At 56.7% G+C, this 13196-nt stretch overlaps 2 protein-coding genes across 5 annotated transcripts in view; one reads left to right on the top strand and one right to left on the bottom strand.

Annotated features, from left to right (window-relative positions):
* Nucleotides 1-430: 430 nt before the first annotated feature.
* On the bottom strand, nt 431-7033 carry LOC129460273 (collagen alpha-1(I) chain-like). Its single transcript, XM_055237884.2, has 4 exons — nt 6820-7033; nt 6036-6756; nt 4525-4670; nt 431-4419 (listed from the first exon to the last, which is right to left on the bottom strand). Exons 1-3 carry the CDS (start codon nt 7031-7033, stop codon nt 4562-4564), a joined length of 1044 nt encoding a protein of 347 aa, XP_055093859.1. The 3' UTR covers nt 431-4419; nt 4525-4561.
* GALNT9 (polypeptide N-acetylgalactosaminyltransferase 9) overlaps nt 6890-13196 on the top strand; it is a 120214-nt gene continuing 113907 nt past the window's right edge. For 3 of the 4 annotated variants that reach the window (XM_055239755.2, XM_063614798.1, XM_063614800.1), the window contains exon 1: nt 6890-7269. In XM_055239755.2, the coding sequence (XP_055095730.1) occupies nt 7032-7269 (238 nt within the window). In that variant the 5' untranslated portion in view covers nt 6890-7031. The remainder of the gene's footprint in view (nt 7270-13196) is intronic. The other variant, XM_063614799.1, reaches the window with a different exon arrangement.

Below are 13196 nucleotides of genomic sequence, written 5' to 3'. Positions count from 1 at the left end.
CCCCAGTCGGGGTCCCGGGCCCCAGGCGCAGAGCTGACTCCTCCCGGTCGCATCCAGCCCACTGACAGATCCCTGTGCCAGGTGGCTGTTTGCTGTTCTTTTCAGCCACTGTTTGGCCGTGGTTTGAATATGCTGGTGGGTGAGTTGTTCACCACCCTGAGCACCTGTGATGAAGGGGCGAGGTATCCACATTATGGGCCAGGAGGAAACAGGAAAAATGAACCCTTCGTAGGATAAAAAAAAAATCTATTTTAGGATGGTTCATGGCAGCAGAGGTAGCTTAGAGACGAGCTTAAAAGCTGGACTCTGCAGCCAGACTGCCCGGGCAGAGCCCCAGCCCCATCTCCTGTAACTGCGCGGCCTCAGGCCAGTTATGGAAACTCCAGCTGCCTCTGCTTCCCCATCTACACCACTGGCGTAGCACGGATACCCCCCCTCAAAGGGCTGCTCCGAAGGTGCAGAGAATGCATTTTTGACAAGTGTCTGGAGCAGTATCTGGCACAGAAATGCCCTCTACAGATTTGATAAAAATTGACGCAAAACCTGAAACCCTCCTAGGTGAGGTTTTTGTTCCACAGAAGAGACCAGCAAGGAACAGGCATTTGACCCTGTTGACAAGTGCTGCCAGGGAACCGGGATCGCACCACAGTCATCACAAAGCTGGGTCAGGACCCAAGGGGTAAACGCAATCTCAGCAGTGAGGAAACTCGAATTATATAACCCCTTTACAGTGTTTTCGGGAGAAAAAAAATAGCAGAAAATGCACCCAAAGTCCTCCATTTTATTATAACTCCCTTCTATCCCCATTCCATCTTCCTCTCTCTCCCTTTTTCTCTTTCTCCCTCCTTCACTCCCTCTCTCTCCCTCACACACACACACATATATGCACACACGTACATAGTCATACACAGAGGCATGCATGCACATGCACACACACATGTACATACTCAGGCAAACATACACATGCATGTCCATGTGCAGGCACACATACAGAGGTACACATGTACATAGGCACACATGCACACATGCATGCACACACGTGTACATACATACGCACACACAGATGCACATGCATGCACACACGTGTACATATGTAGGCACACAAGCACACACATGCACACACATGCACATGTGCAGGCACAGACAGGCTCATGCACACAGACACATGCACATACATGCATGCACACACGTGTACATACTGAGGCACACAAAGGTGCACATGCACACACATACTCAGGCGCACATGCACACACATGCACACATGTGCAGGTGCAGACATACAGAAGCTCATGTGCACACACACATGCACACACACACAAGCACACACACGTTCTCGCCCTGGCACCACTTCTCACATCTCTTCACTGGTTGGGACTCACCTCTTTGCCTGGAGAAGTGGGTGGTGCCTCAGCCAGTGGGTTTGAGTCCCCTGCATCTCTTCATCTTCGGCACACTGAACCCACATCACCTCCTGGAGGCCTGCTGTGCCCATCTATAGAGTTAATGGGCTGTGGGCCGCCAGCTGTCACATAGAGGGCATGTAAGGGTGGCATCCAGGGGCAATGAATAAACTGCCACAGACATGTCTGCTGTCTCTTTAAAGCCACTTACAGTTGGATCTGCTGCCTGAACCCAAGAAGAGAAGATAGGACTCGGAAAAGCAGGCTCAGACCAACGCCCTCCTCGCTGGTGGTTCAGAGCTTAAGTCCCGGCTGTGCTACAAGGAATGATCTTTTCAAGGCCGTATGAGCAAAGTGGAATGAAGATTAAAGTTAATTCTGAAGCCAAGGTCCTTTTAGGAAAAAAAGTAAATTAGCCTGATTTAATCACTCCATATTTTAAACATATATCAACATCACATTCTACCCCATATAACATATACAATATTTGTGAATTAAAAACAAAATAATTTTAAAAAAATACAGAAAAGCAGGAGGGGAGGGGATCCGTGTGTTATTAGCTCCAATCTAAGAAACTCTGCTGTCCCAGGAGCTAGCGTGTTCAGTGGAAAAGTCACAGATCTTGAAATCCAGCAGACCAATGTTCAAATCATGATTCAGTCATTAAAAAAAAATCTGGGGTGTCAGTGACCCCCACTTTGTCTCCTGGGCCTGAGCTGGAGCTGCCAATGGATGTCTGTTGAGGTCACTCTCAGTGAGGACTTGGTCTGAGCAACCGCTGCCCACACTTGGGTCTCCTGGGGAAGGTCCCACCCTCATTCCTGAACTCCACGTCCAGAGGATCTTGGCCCAGGAGAGGGAAGCAGAGACCCAGACCCAACCTCGTCAAAACCAAAATGTGCACCACCCAGTCATGTTTTGCTTTAGTCGTGTCTTCTGTGACATGGTTGCATTGAAGTCTGATTGGACAACATGTCATTCGTTGCTACCCTGGGGAGCCTGGCATTTGGGGGCGTGGGGCGAGTTTGGTGTAAAATCCCGATTTGCTGGAAGGCTGCTGTGCAGACTGAGGGAGAGCCCTACTCACCGAAACACCTCTGTTCTCCCGTCTTCCAAGCACGCGGTAGGATCTCCCTTCCCACCCCACTGCGTGCAGGGGCCCATGTGACAGTCTCTGTCCAGCAGGTGACGAGTGGAAGCAGCGGGAGTCACTTTGGAGTGGGGCATTGACAGCGCGAAGCCCCTGAGCGCTCCTCCCCAGCCCGGCCATCCAGCATTCGCGCCGGGGGCTCCGAGCGACTCCAGTCAACAGAGCTCTGCGGCGACCCAGGTGGACATGCAATCCCATGATAAATTACCCTGTGTCGTTTATGCCGTTGAGATTTGGGGGTCACTTGTGATCACGGCATAACGCTGCCTCCTCGGGGGACACACTTAGATGCTAAAACATGGCATGCCACATTCCCGGGATGACGCCTGAGTGAGAAAATGCCTTTCTCTCCACGATGCGGCCAGAAAGCACTTCAGTGACCTTGAGTTCCAATCTGTGCTTCGATGAAAGGGCCACATCCAGCTGGGGGTGAATGCTGTTCAGATCTGTGCAAAATAATCAAGGCTAAACCTCCCACAGGGCTTGAGCTCATGGACATTGAAGAAGCAGCATTTCCCTTCATTGGGTTCATTTTAAATCCCACGCTGCGTCCTCCATGGCCCCACCCACGCGAGAGCCTGCCCCTCCAGAGTTCTGCAGTGACAACCATGTGACTCCCCGGGGTCCGCCGATGCCTCCCCGGTGATGCTGCCGTGGTGTGATCTCGGCTTACTGGGGGGCGACGCTACTGGTGAGGGTTTCTCCCAGTGCCAAGGGTCAGCACCCCAGACTGCAGCTACGTTCAGGGACTCCGCAGGGGCTGGCTCTCTAAGGGAGGCCCTGGAAGTCCAGGGCTTATCAAAGACGGGGTGGGGCTGGCACTGTGGTGCTAAGACGAGGGGGAGCTGTGGGTGTGTGTGCCTCCTCAGGGTTCATCTCTGCACCCCGTGGGTACATGCGCCTTCTCAGCAGTTCATTTCTGCACCCCTGGGGGCTGCCTCACATGTTACAACTCACTGAGCATTCAGCATATATATATTTTTGTGTTTTGTTTCTATGTGTGTTTGTTGAGACAGGGTCTCACCCTGTTACCCAGGCTGGAGTACAGTGGTGCGATCTCGGCTCACTGCAGCCTTGACTTCCCCAGGCTCAGGTGATTCTCCCACCTCAACCTCCCACGTAGCTGAGACTACAGCTGTGCACTACCACGCCCGGCTAATTTTTTGTATTTTTTCGTAGAGATGAGGTTCTACCATGTTGCCCGGGCTAGTCTTGGACTCCTGGCCTCAAGCAATCCATCGGCCTCAGCCTCCCCAGTTGCTGGGATTGCTGGGGGAGGTCACCGCACCCAGCCTCCCGTATGTCCTAAAAATCCAGCAAATGCTAGTTCGCCAGACTATCAGATGCATTCTCTTCCGTGTAAAGTTCCCCAGTATTTTCCCATGTCCAGTGTGCTTGTATTTCCAATGAAATGTACCCAAATCTTGATGGCAGGCCACATCTTTTCCTGCTAGATTTTAGAATGCAGTAAAATGTATTTACATGAATGAAATGTTTTCTCCTACAAAACCACTTTAACATCATTTTCATTAAACATGTAATGAAAAGCGCTTGATGTTTTCTCTTGAGTGATCATGACTAATAAAGTCAGTTCTGGAGCCCAATTGTCTGGGCTTCAATCCCAGATCCATGCTTTGCCATTGACGTGACCTTGAGCAAGCCGGTTGCCCTTTGTGTGCCTCAATTTCCTCACATGGAAAATTAGGTAACACCAGTTTGTATTACACCTGAACGTGGCTGCTGCTCGTATTGGCCAGGTGATAGGCATAGAACACCGTGCCTGGTGAAACCTTTGCACTGTGTGTGTGCCAGCTACCTGCATCATTATTCCAGTAGCTGTCCTCGTAACGTCGGGAAACATTTTACAACCTGCATTTTATAAGCAAAAAAATACGGCATTTTAAGGAGGGACACGGGAATGGCTATTGATCAAAAACAAACCAGGGTTTATCACACTGGCTGCATAGTAATCACCTCCCGGATGATTAAAAACAGCCTCCCCGGCTCCGTCTCAGAACAGGTGATACATATCTATGCTAAATGCCCTGCAGACAGCTGCCTCTGTCCCAGTGCCAGGTCCTGCCTGGTTCTGATCCTCTGGATTTCCTAGGATAAACATCCTGAGGAAGAAAAGAATGGCTCAACAAAGAAAGAAGAAATGGGTGTTCGGCTCGCCCAGCCTCAGCCAAGGGGCAGAAAACCTCCAAGCTGGATAGGCTGTCATGCCTGATGCCAAGAAACGGATATTTGAAGAATAGAGTACTAAGCTCAGAGCCAGAACCCCCCAGATCCCCCTACACACATGTGCATACACAGACACATGCACACACACAGACAGACACACACACAGGCACATGCACACACAGATATACATACAAACAGACACAGACACATGAACACATGAACAGATGAACAGAGACATGCACACGTGAACATGCACAGACAACACACACGAACATACAGACATACACAGAAACATGCACACATGAACACACAGACATGCACACACATGAACATACAGAGACACATGGACATACAGAGACACATGGAGAGAAACATGCATACATGTGAACATGCACAGACATGCACACACATCAACATACAGAGACATATACATAGAAACATGCACACATGAACACAAACACACAGACATGCACACACAGACACAGACATGCACACATGGACACACGGACACATACAGACACATGCACACATGAACAAACACAGAGATAGGAACACAGAAACATGCACACATGTGAACATGCACAGACACACACAGACATACATAGACACATACACAGATACGCGCACACAGGCACAGACACAGACACATGCACACACATGAACACACACAGAGACAATGCACACAGACACAGGCACATGCACACAGATATACATACAAACACATACATGCACACACGTGGGCACACACAGAGACATGCACACAGAGACACACAGGCACATACACAGATATACACACAGACACATGCACACACGTGGGCACACAGACATGCACACAGAAACACGTGGACACATGCACATGCATGCACGCTGATAACACAGACGTGCACATATGCAGATACAGAGGCACACAGAGGCAAATGCATGCACACTCATGCACACACATGGACATACAGAGCCAAGAGCTGTGAAGCCCCTTGTCTTACTCATCTCTGTATGGAGAGCCAAGCACAACCATGCTCTTAATAAATGCTCCATCATATTCACTCATCCCACAAATGTTTACTGAGCACCAGCTATGTGTCCGATCTCTGGGAACACAGGGGTGAACCCTGCCTTCGGGTGAAACTCCTGCCTCCTGGGTGCTTGCATTCTGCCAGTGGAAGTTGGGCCCCCTGTGCTGCGCGGCTTGGCTGACAGCTCCCCTGGCTTCCAGGGTCTCCTCCACAAAACGCCAGTGTGGGGCCAGATCAGAGCCTGGGCTGCGGGTGGGGGCAGCCGGGGTTTGTGGCCTCGCGTCTTACCTGCGAGCCTGGCTCAGGGATGGGGTCTTCTCCCCTCCTGGTGGCTCCAGGGCCCCATGCTGTTCCGGGAGGTCCAGCTGCATCCCAAGCCCCACTCCCGACACCCCTCCCGTCCCGGGACTCAGCTTCCCCAGTCCTCCGCCCTGGACGGGGGAGAGGGAGGGAGGCCGGGAGCTCGGCCTGGGGAGGGGTGGGCAGGAGACCACCAGAGTGGCCCTGCCCCGGGTCCTGCCCCGGCCGCCCCCTCCCCCATTCACGCCGGCGACACCGCCCTGGCCAGGCATTCCCGGAGGCCTCGCTGCCCTCGGGTCAAGCTTGGGGTCGATTGGGACCGTGCTGGCCGTTGGGAGCCCCGGGCGTCTGGCGGGTCCTGGGGAGGGAGGGTCCGCGCCTGCCCCGCCCCCCGCCCCCCGCTCCCCGCGTGCCCTTGGCCCGGGCTCCCCCCCGCGCCCCGCCCCCCGGACCTGCTGTGCTGGGGTCCCCGGGGGGCGCGGTGGGGGGGCGGGGCAGGCGCGCGGGGCGGTCCCGGGGGGCGGCCTTGAGGGTCGGGGGAGGCGGGGCGGGGCGGTCCTGGAGCCGCGGATGCAGATGAGCTGAGCTGAGGCCGCGTCACTCTGCACCGGCGCGGTGGCTGCGGAGCGGGCAGGACAGGAGCCGGCACAGACACCGAGCGCCGCCCGCCCGCGCCTTCCCCGCCGCCCCGCCGGCGCCCCCGGCCCCCCTCACCGCTCACCGGGGCGGGGCCGCGCCCTCTGAGCGGGGGATGCCGGCCGTGCCCCGCGACCCCAGCCCCGGGCAGCCCCCTGCGCTCTGGGGGACCCGCGGCGGCCGTGGCCGGGCGCGCTGAGCTGGTGCTGAAGGGACAGCTCCCGGCCGAGCCCCGCAGCCCCCGCAGCCCCGGGCGGCTCATGGTCCCCGAAGCCGAAGCCGAAGCCCAGGCCCGGGCGGGGATGCTGGGGATGCCCCGCGGGTGAGGCCCCCGCTGCAGCCGTGTTCATGGCGGTGGCCAGGAAGATCCGAACTTTGCTGACGGTGAACGTCCTGGTGTTCGTGGGCATCGTCCTGTTCTCCGTGTACTGCCGCCTGCAGGGCCGCTCCCAGGAGCTCGTGCGCATCGTGAGCGGCGACCGCCGGGTGCGCAGCCGACACGCCAAGGTGGGCGCGCTGGGGGACCGTGAGGCCATCCTGCAGCGCCTGGACCACCTGGAGGAGGTGGTCTACAACCAGCTCAACGGTGAGCGGGGGCGCTGGGGCGGAGTAGGGGGAGCCCTGCCCGGGACAGCGGCCACCCCGGGTGCGATGGGTCAGGCCGGTCTCCGGTGCGCGCCCCTCTGCGCCCCCGTGGGAGGGAATATGCAGGAGAGAGGAAAGGGAAGGGCTGTGGAGGCCCCTTCAGCAGCGGGCAGCAACCTGGGTGCCCCCCCCCCGCACCCACCCCTCCAGTGGAGACTTGAGGAGTCCCCCTGCCCCCACAATGACACAAACTTGCTCTCCGAGGCAACTTCTGCAGAGGCTCTTTGGAGCTACTCTAGGAGCAGGCAGTGCCTAGGTCCAGGAGTGTGGGGTGGGGGGCTGGCTTGGCGCTCCAGGAGTGGGGGCCGTCAGGTTTAGGCTGCGCCGACCCCTCCACTCTTGAAGGTGGGAAAAGAGGAGGGTGGGGATGCCACCCTTGGGAGGCTGCTGGTGCAGTGTCCTTTGCCCCTGAGGCCGGAAGACACCCCAAATGCTTCGACCACTGGGCTAGGCGGCCCCCTGTCCTGGGGGTGCCCGAGGCCGCATTAGAAAATTGTTATGGGAGAAGCTTGAGGCTGAGACCTGAGACCCCTGGGAGGATGGAGTTGAGGATCAAGCGGGGCTTGGCAGGACTTATTACCCGGGGACCCAAGTTGTGGTGCCTGGGAGCCCCAGAATCCGTGAAAGCCGCCAGCTCCTGGTGGGTCTGTTTCATCACGAGCGGACGTAGGTCAGCCTGAGAGGCAGCACCGGTGTCACCACAGGTCAGGGCCAGCGGCCACAGCTACTGAGAGCAAGCACTTTTCCACTTGCTCCACCTTCCCGGAGGAGCAGCTGCCCCCAAGGCCGCTCTGCACCGGGGCGCCAGGAAGGAGGAGAAAGTTTGCATGTGCCTACATCACTAGCTGGTGTGGCTTTCCGTTCTGTGCCGATGATTCAGGCTTCTGCCTTGGCAGCCCCAGCAAACCTCCTCCAGAAAGCATCCGTAACAGGCTCGAGTGGGAGGTGATGGGAGCTGGGGTTACGCGGGCAGGTGGGGGCTCCGGATGTGCCTGCTGTGTGTGGGGGCAAAGGCGGGGGGTGGTCTTGCATTTCCTTCAGGAGCCGCACCCTCTCTTGAGGGTGGGCTGCAGACAGGCCGTGGGGTGGGAGGGGGAGCTGAATCCCCATGACGAGGGGTTGTCCCAGCTTTGTCTGGCTCAGAGCACCCTGACTTCCCGAGCGCCTTCCCATCACCCACAGAATCGCTGACTTTCCCGCAGAGCTGTGCTTGGTGAGCTCTGTGGCTTCTCTCATCTTTCTGATTCAGCTGGAACCACGAGGGGAGAAAAGTAGTTCAAGCAGCCGCCCGGCTGCCCGGCGGTGCGATTTATCTCCCGGAAGGCTGTGTGCCCGGCAGTAGCACATGGCTCTATTGAAGTGCGCTTGCCACGGTGTTATGGTCTGTTTTATGGGGAGAGCCGGAGGATTACATAAAAACATTGGCAGCACGCTGAGGTTGTGTAACACCACGAGGGCAGTTCGGCCTTGTGAGTCGTTTTCCCTGCCTCACCCTTCAAGGTGAGAATCGGCCGGGATTCTTGGTGGTGGAAAAAGCTGGGACTCATGATCCGATTTGCTGACATTGGCGGGAGATAAGGAAGCATTCCGGGAAAGTGTGTCTCCCCCACAGCCCACCGCCCCCACTGCCTTCTCCCGTCTCCCCTCCTCCTGTCCTCTGTCCCCTCCCTTCTTCCTCTTCGCTTCCCTCCCCCTTCCTCCTTTCTTTCTTTTAAAATCATTTCTCCTTCTTTCCTTCATCCCAACTTTCCTCCCTTGTCAGCCTTTCTCGGAACGGCCCCTGCCATCTGTCTGCCTCTGTCTCTGCCCTCAACCTTTTGGTGAGGCCGGGTTTCATCCCCCTCTGTGATGAGGCTGTGCTGCGTTCCTCTCTGTGACCAGCGGGCCTGGCACAGTGTCTAAACCCAAGAGTCGGTCAATCTTTGCCCCAGGAAATGATGGGAGACACCAAGATTACTCTCACCCCCGGTGAGGCCGTACGGGGAGGGCGGTGCGGTAGAGGCCTGACGTTTGTCCCCATGAGGCCGTTTGAAACAGCATTACCTGCTCCGATGTTGGCACAGGCTCTTGGTGTTAAAAGGTTTGGAAGAAGCCTCCCTGGAGGAGGCGGCCTGCTCTTCCATCACAGACTGTTCCAGAACGTGACATCCCAGGATGCAAAATTGATTCCTGGGAGCTCCCACTCGATACTAATCCATCCAAGTTCAGAAAGGAGAGGGGGAAATCCACAACAAGATGGACTGACCCCTTTTCCCTGCCTTGATTGCTTCCTGGAATCCCTCTGCTGGCTGGGAGGGGCCTGGTGGAAGGAAGTCCACGTCTTCATGGGAGCTGGAGGAGTGGGACGGCCATTGGGGTGGGGAGGGGCCCAGAATCCGAAGTTCTCCCCGTACCCTGCCTCCGCTGGCCCAGTGGCCTTTCTTTGGGATGTCCGTTGACCTTGGCAAGGAACTCCTAAGGAACGTGTGCAGATTCAAGTTCATAAGGCCCTGGAGGGAGGCTCACTAAGGAAGCTCTGTGCAGTCACTCCTATGTGTACGTCAGGGTTTGCTTCTGAATTCAGCGCTCAAGGCAAGGAAAAAATGTTTATACACAAAAACCATCCTTCTGAATATCTTCAATTGCACATAAAAGACAGCATCCATGGTTTTGTGGGCAGCAGACACAGTAAGTCTCATAAACACTAAATTTCAGAGCCTCTACACTCAAGGAAAAGAAGGGGAAGAACTGTCTCCGTTCAGTTGTCTGGGCATTCAAACCCTTCTGCCTTTAAGAAAATTTTCAAGCCCCTTGAGATGGGAAGGGGAGAGAGAGAGACAAAGAGCCCCTACTTTCTCTAGGCGCTTACAGGGCCCACCCCTGTGTCCACACGAGGCCCGTGCAGCGCTAAGGCACGCCGGGCTGTTTGTTTTGTGGGCGTGGAGCAGGTGAAGGTCACCACCAGGGAGCACGGTCGCCCGCGTCGCAGCAGCTGGACTCACTCTGCTGGGAGAGGAGAATCGCCCCCGCCTGGCGCGGTCCTGGCCCCCCTGCCCCTCGGGAAAAAGGGCTCTGAATGGAGGATGGAGCCAGGGACGGCGACGGGAAGTTTTCCTTTTGTTGGTTGGTTGTGAGGGAGGTCGTTTCTAAAACTCAGAGCACATGTGTGAATTCCCTGTAACTGACCTGCCCCAGCCCAGGTCCCAGGGCGTGCTCAGGTCTGAGAGGTCCGGGCCTGAGCAGCAGGAAAGCTGAGAGCCTGGGGCGGGGTGGGCCACGGGGCCCAGAGAGGTCCAGCGAGGTGGCGCTGGCTTCAGAGGGGCCTAGGTTTCTGTAGTTACTAAAAGTTTAAATTAAAAAAACAGAAGGCCCCACTGTGGCCAGCCGGTTGCTGGCCAGAGAAGGTTGGGGCGTGGTGCACGCTCATTGCACCCTCATCCTGCCCACGGCCCCCCCTCCAGGGACACGGACTCAGGCTCCCTCCAGCCTCAGGAATTCCCATGTGCCTCATGCATCCCCCCATTACTGTGTGACAGCTCGCTCGTGTCCACCCAAGGCCTCTGGTGGTACCATGAACACAGCGCTCCACGAATATCTGTCCAGTGAGCAAGTGAGAGGGCTTTTCTCCAAACAATTCATTGTTTTGTCTAAATGAACTTAAGAGACACTTGTGTGTCTCCAGCACACCCGTGAGTAGAAGGTGACTGAGTGCCGTGGGAACGCCTGGAGGATCCAGCAGGCGCCACCCCACCAAGGCCTGCCCTGTCCCGCAGGGAGGAGCCTGCCCCGCCGAGGCCTGCCCTGTCCCCAAGGGAGGCCTGAGTCGGGGCCACATGAGCACGACGCCGGAAGAAGTCGGGAGAGCAAGTACTGAAGAGGGGCAGTGTCTCATAGAGCTGTGCCCGTGCATGGCCCACAGCCATGTCTGCAAGCTGGGCCCACTGGGACGCAGCCCTTGCTTTGGGAAGCCCCAATGTGTGTTCAGAGCGGCAGCTGAGGGGATGTTCCTGTGGGGCTGGAGGACTTGGGGAAGGGGTGGTCAGGTTGCCAAGGGGCATATCTCCCCAGGCTGCCTTCGCCACAGTGGGGTCCCAGACCTCTAATCCGGACGCAAAACACTGTCAGGAGTCCCGGCACCATGAGTGACCACCAGTGAAGACCTGGCTGGACCAGCATGGAGAGGCCAGGGAGGTGAGAAAGGGGCAGTGGGGGGAGAATGCCAGGCCACCCAACACTTGCCTTGCACCCGGCTGCAGAGGGGCGGCCGTCTAGATGGGAGGGTGTCTCCCTGACAAGAGCCCAGGCTATGGCGTCTGCTTCAGCAGCAGGCAGACTGCACAGCTGAGAGCGTGAACTTGGGGAGCCAGTCCAAAGGCGCCCCGCTGCCGCAAGTGACTGGCAGTCGGCCCACACTGCCACAGCCGCTGGTCCAGGGTCTGGGACGCGGCACCGGCACGTCAGCCGCACAAGGACAGCGTCCCTTGCATGCCCGGCACAAAGCACGTGCCCCATCAGTCCCGTGTGATGAGTGAAGACCAGGTAGGAGCTCACAGACAGCGCCATCCGAGGCGCACGGGGTCGTGCAGAAGGCGCGGTCGGAGGCGCACGGGGTCGTGCAGAAGGCACGGTTGGAGGCGCAGAGGGTCGGTCCGGGCAATGCCTGGCTGCTGCCCCGCGTGCGTCTCGGAATGTCCTGCGGCCCCCACTTTGCCGGCTCCAGCACACCCTCCCTCGAGAGCTCTGGAGGGTGTCAGGTGTGGGTTTCTAAAAAGGGCTTTCCAAGCATCTGCTCTGCGTAAGCATTTCCATTTTGGAAATGCTTTGAGAAATTCTCCTTGCTGGGAAATGCGGTTTCCAGCAGAAAGCTTTTCCTATTCATTTGTGAGTTTTATTTCCCAAATGGCTCCTGCTGGTTCAGGCGGCCTTTCCAGCTTGACTTCATCGTCTCTACCCTCCCCTGAATTCCCTCCATGTGTCACAACGTCCCACGTTGCTGATCCAAACAGCCGGAGTGGCCGTGGCCAGGAAGACAGCTGCAGCGCCCTGGAGGCTTCAGTCCCGGCCCCCGCAGGTCTCACTTCAAAAATGGCAGCAGCGTTGACGTGGTGACCATTTTTCCACCGGGATCATTAACTTCCCGGCCCCCGCCCCGGCCGAGGTTCACAGCTTCCCCATGATTGTGGATTTACTATGAAAACTGAAAAAATAGTTACTACCCACGGCCAGAGCCCCTACTCTGACTCCGATGATGAGGCTGGTTCGTGGCTACTGGACGGGAATTACCTCTCCTGTTTTCTGACGTCCTCTGGGGCTCCCGGCACTCGGAGGAGCCTGGCATTTCCCGGCTGAGAAGAGGAACGACATTTTGGTTGCGCGTTCTCTTCCTTGTGTACGCTCACACACAGCTGTCCTCCCCACAGCTGCCCCCAGATTCGTTGGGGATTTTGACCCCATCTGACCATAGACGCTCCCTTGACCTGGAGGGTGGGCTCTGTGCAGACCTGCGCCTTTGAGTCTTGGGGGAGATGAGTTCCTAAACGCTTGTCAGCCGCTTCCCTCGGGGCGGAGCAGACCTGCATAGAGCAGGCCCGGTCCGCAGCCTTCTGTCTGCAAACGCAGCAACTGGAGCTTCCAGGAATGACCCAGGCAGGCGGCGATCTCCAACATCGGCGTGTGCTGGGCTGAGTGTTTGCATTTACAATTCAGCTCAGCAACCTGCATATTTCAGGGCCTTGGAACTATTTTCTGAAAGGACAGTTTATCCTTCATTGGCTGGAAACTTGACAAAAATAAGTCTGTAAATTTCCATGTCAGATCTCCCGCTGAGGACAAACAGGCAGGATGGGATCCATGTCTTGAGACCCGTGTGGTCAGCGGCCCATTCTCTCT

The sequence above is a fragment of the Symphalangus syndactylus genome, chromosome 13 (genome assembly GCF_028878055.3).
Source record: "Symphalangus syndactylus isolate Jambi chromosome 13, NHGRI_mSymSyn1-v2.1_pri, whole genome shotgun sequence".
NCBI classification, from domain to species: domain Eukaryota; kingdom Metazoa; phylum Chordata; class Mammalia; order Primates; family Hylobatidae; genus Symphalangus; species Symphalangus syndactylus.
The sequence above is the reverse complement of the archived record's forward strand: the minus strand, read 5'-3'. Positions and strand labels throughout refer to the sequence as shown.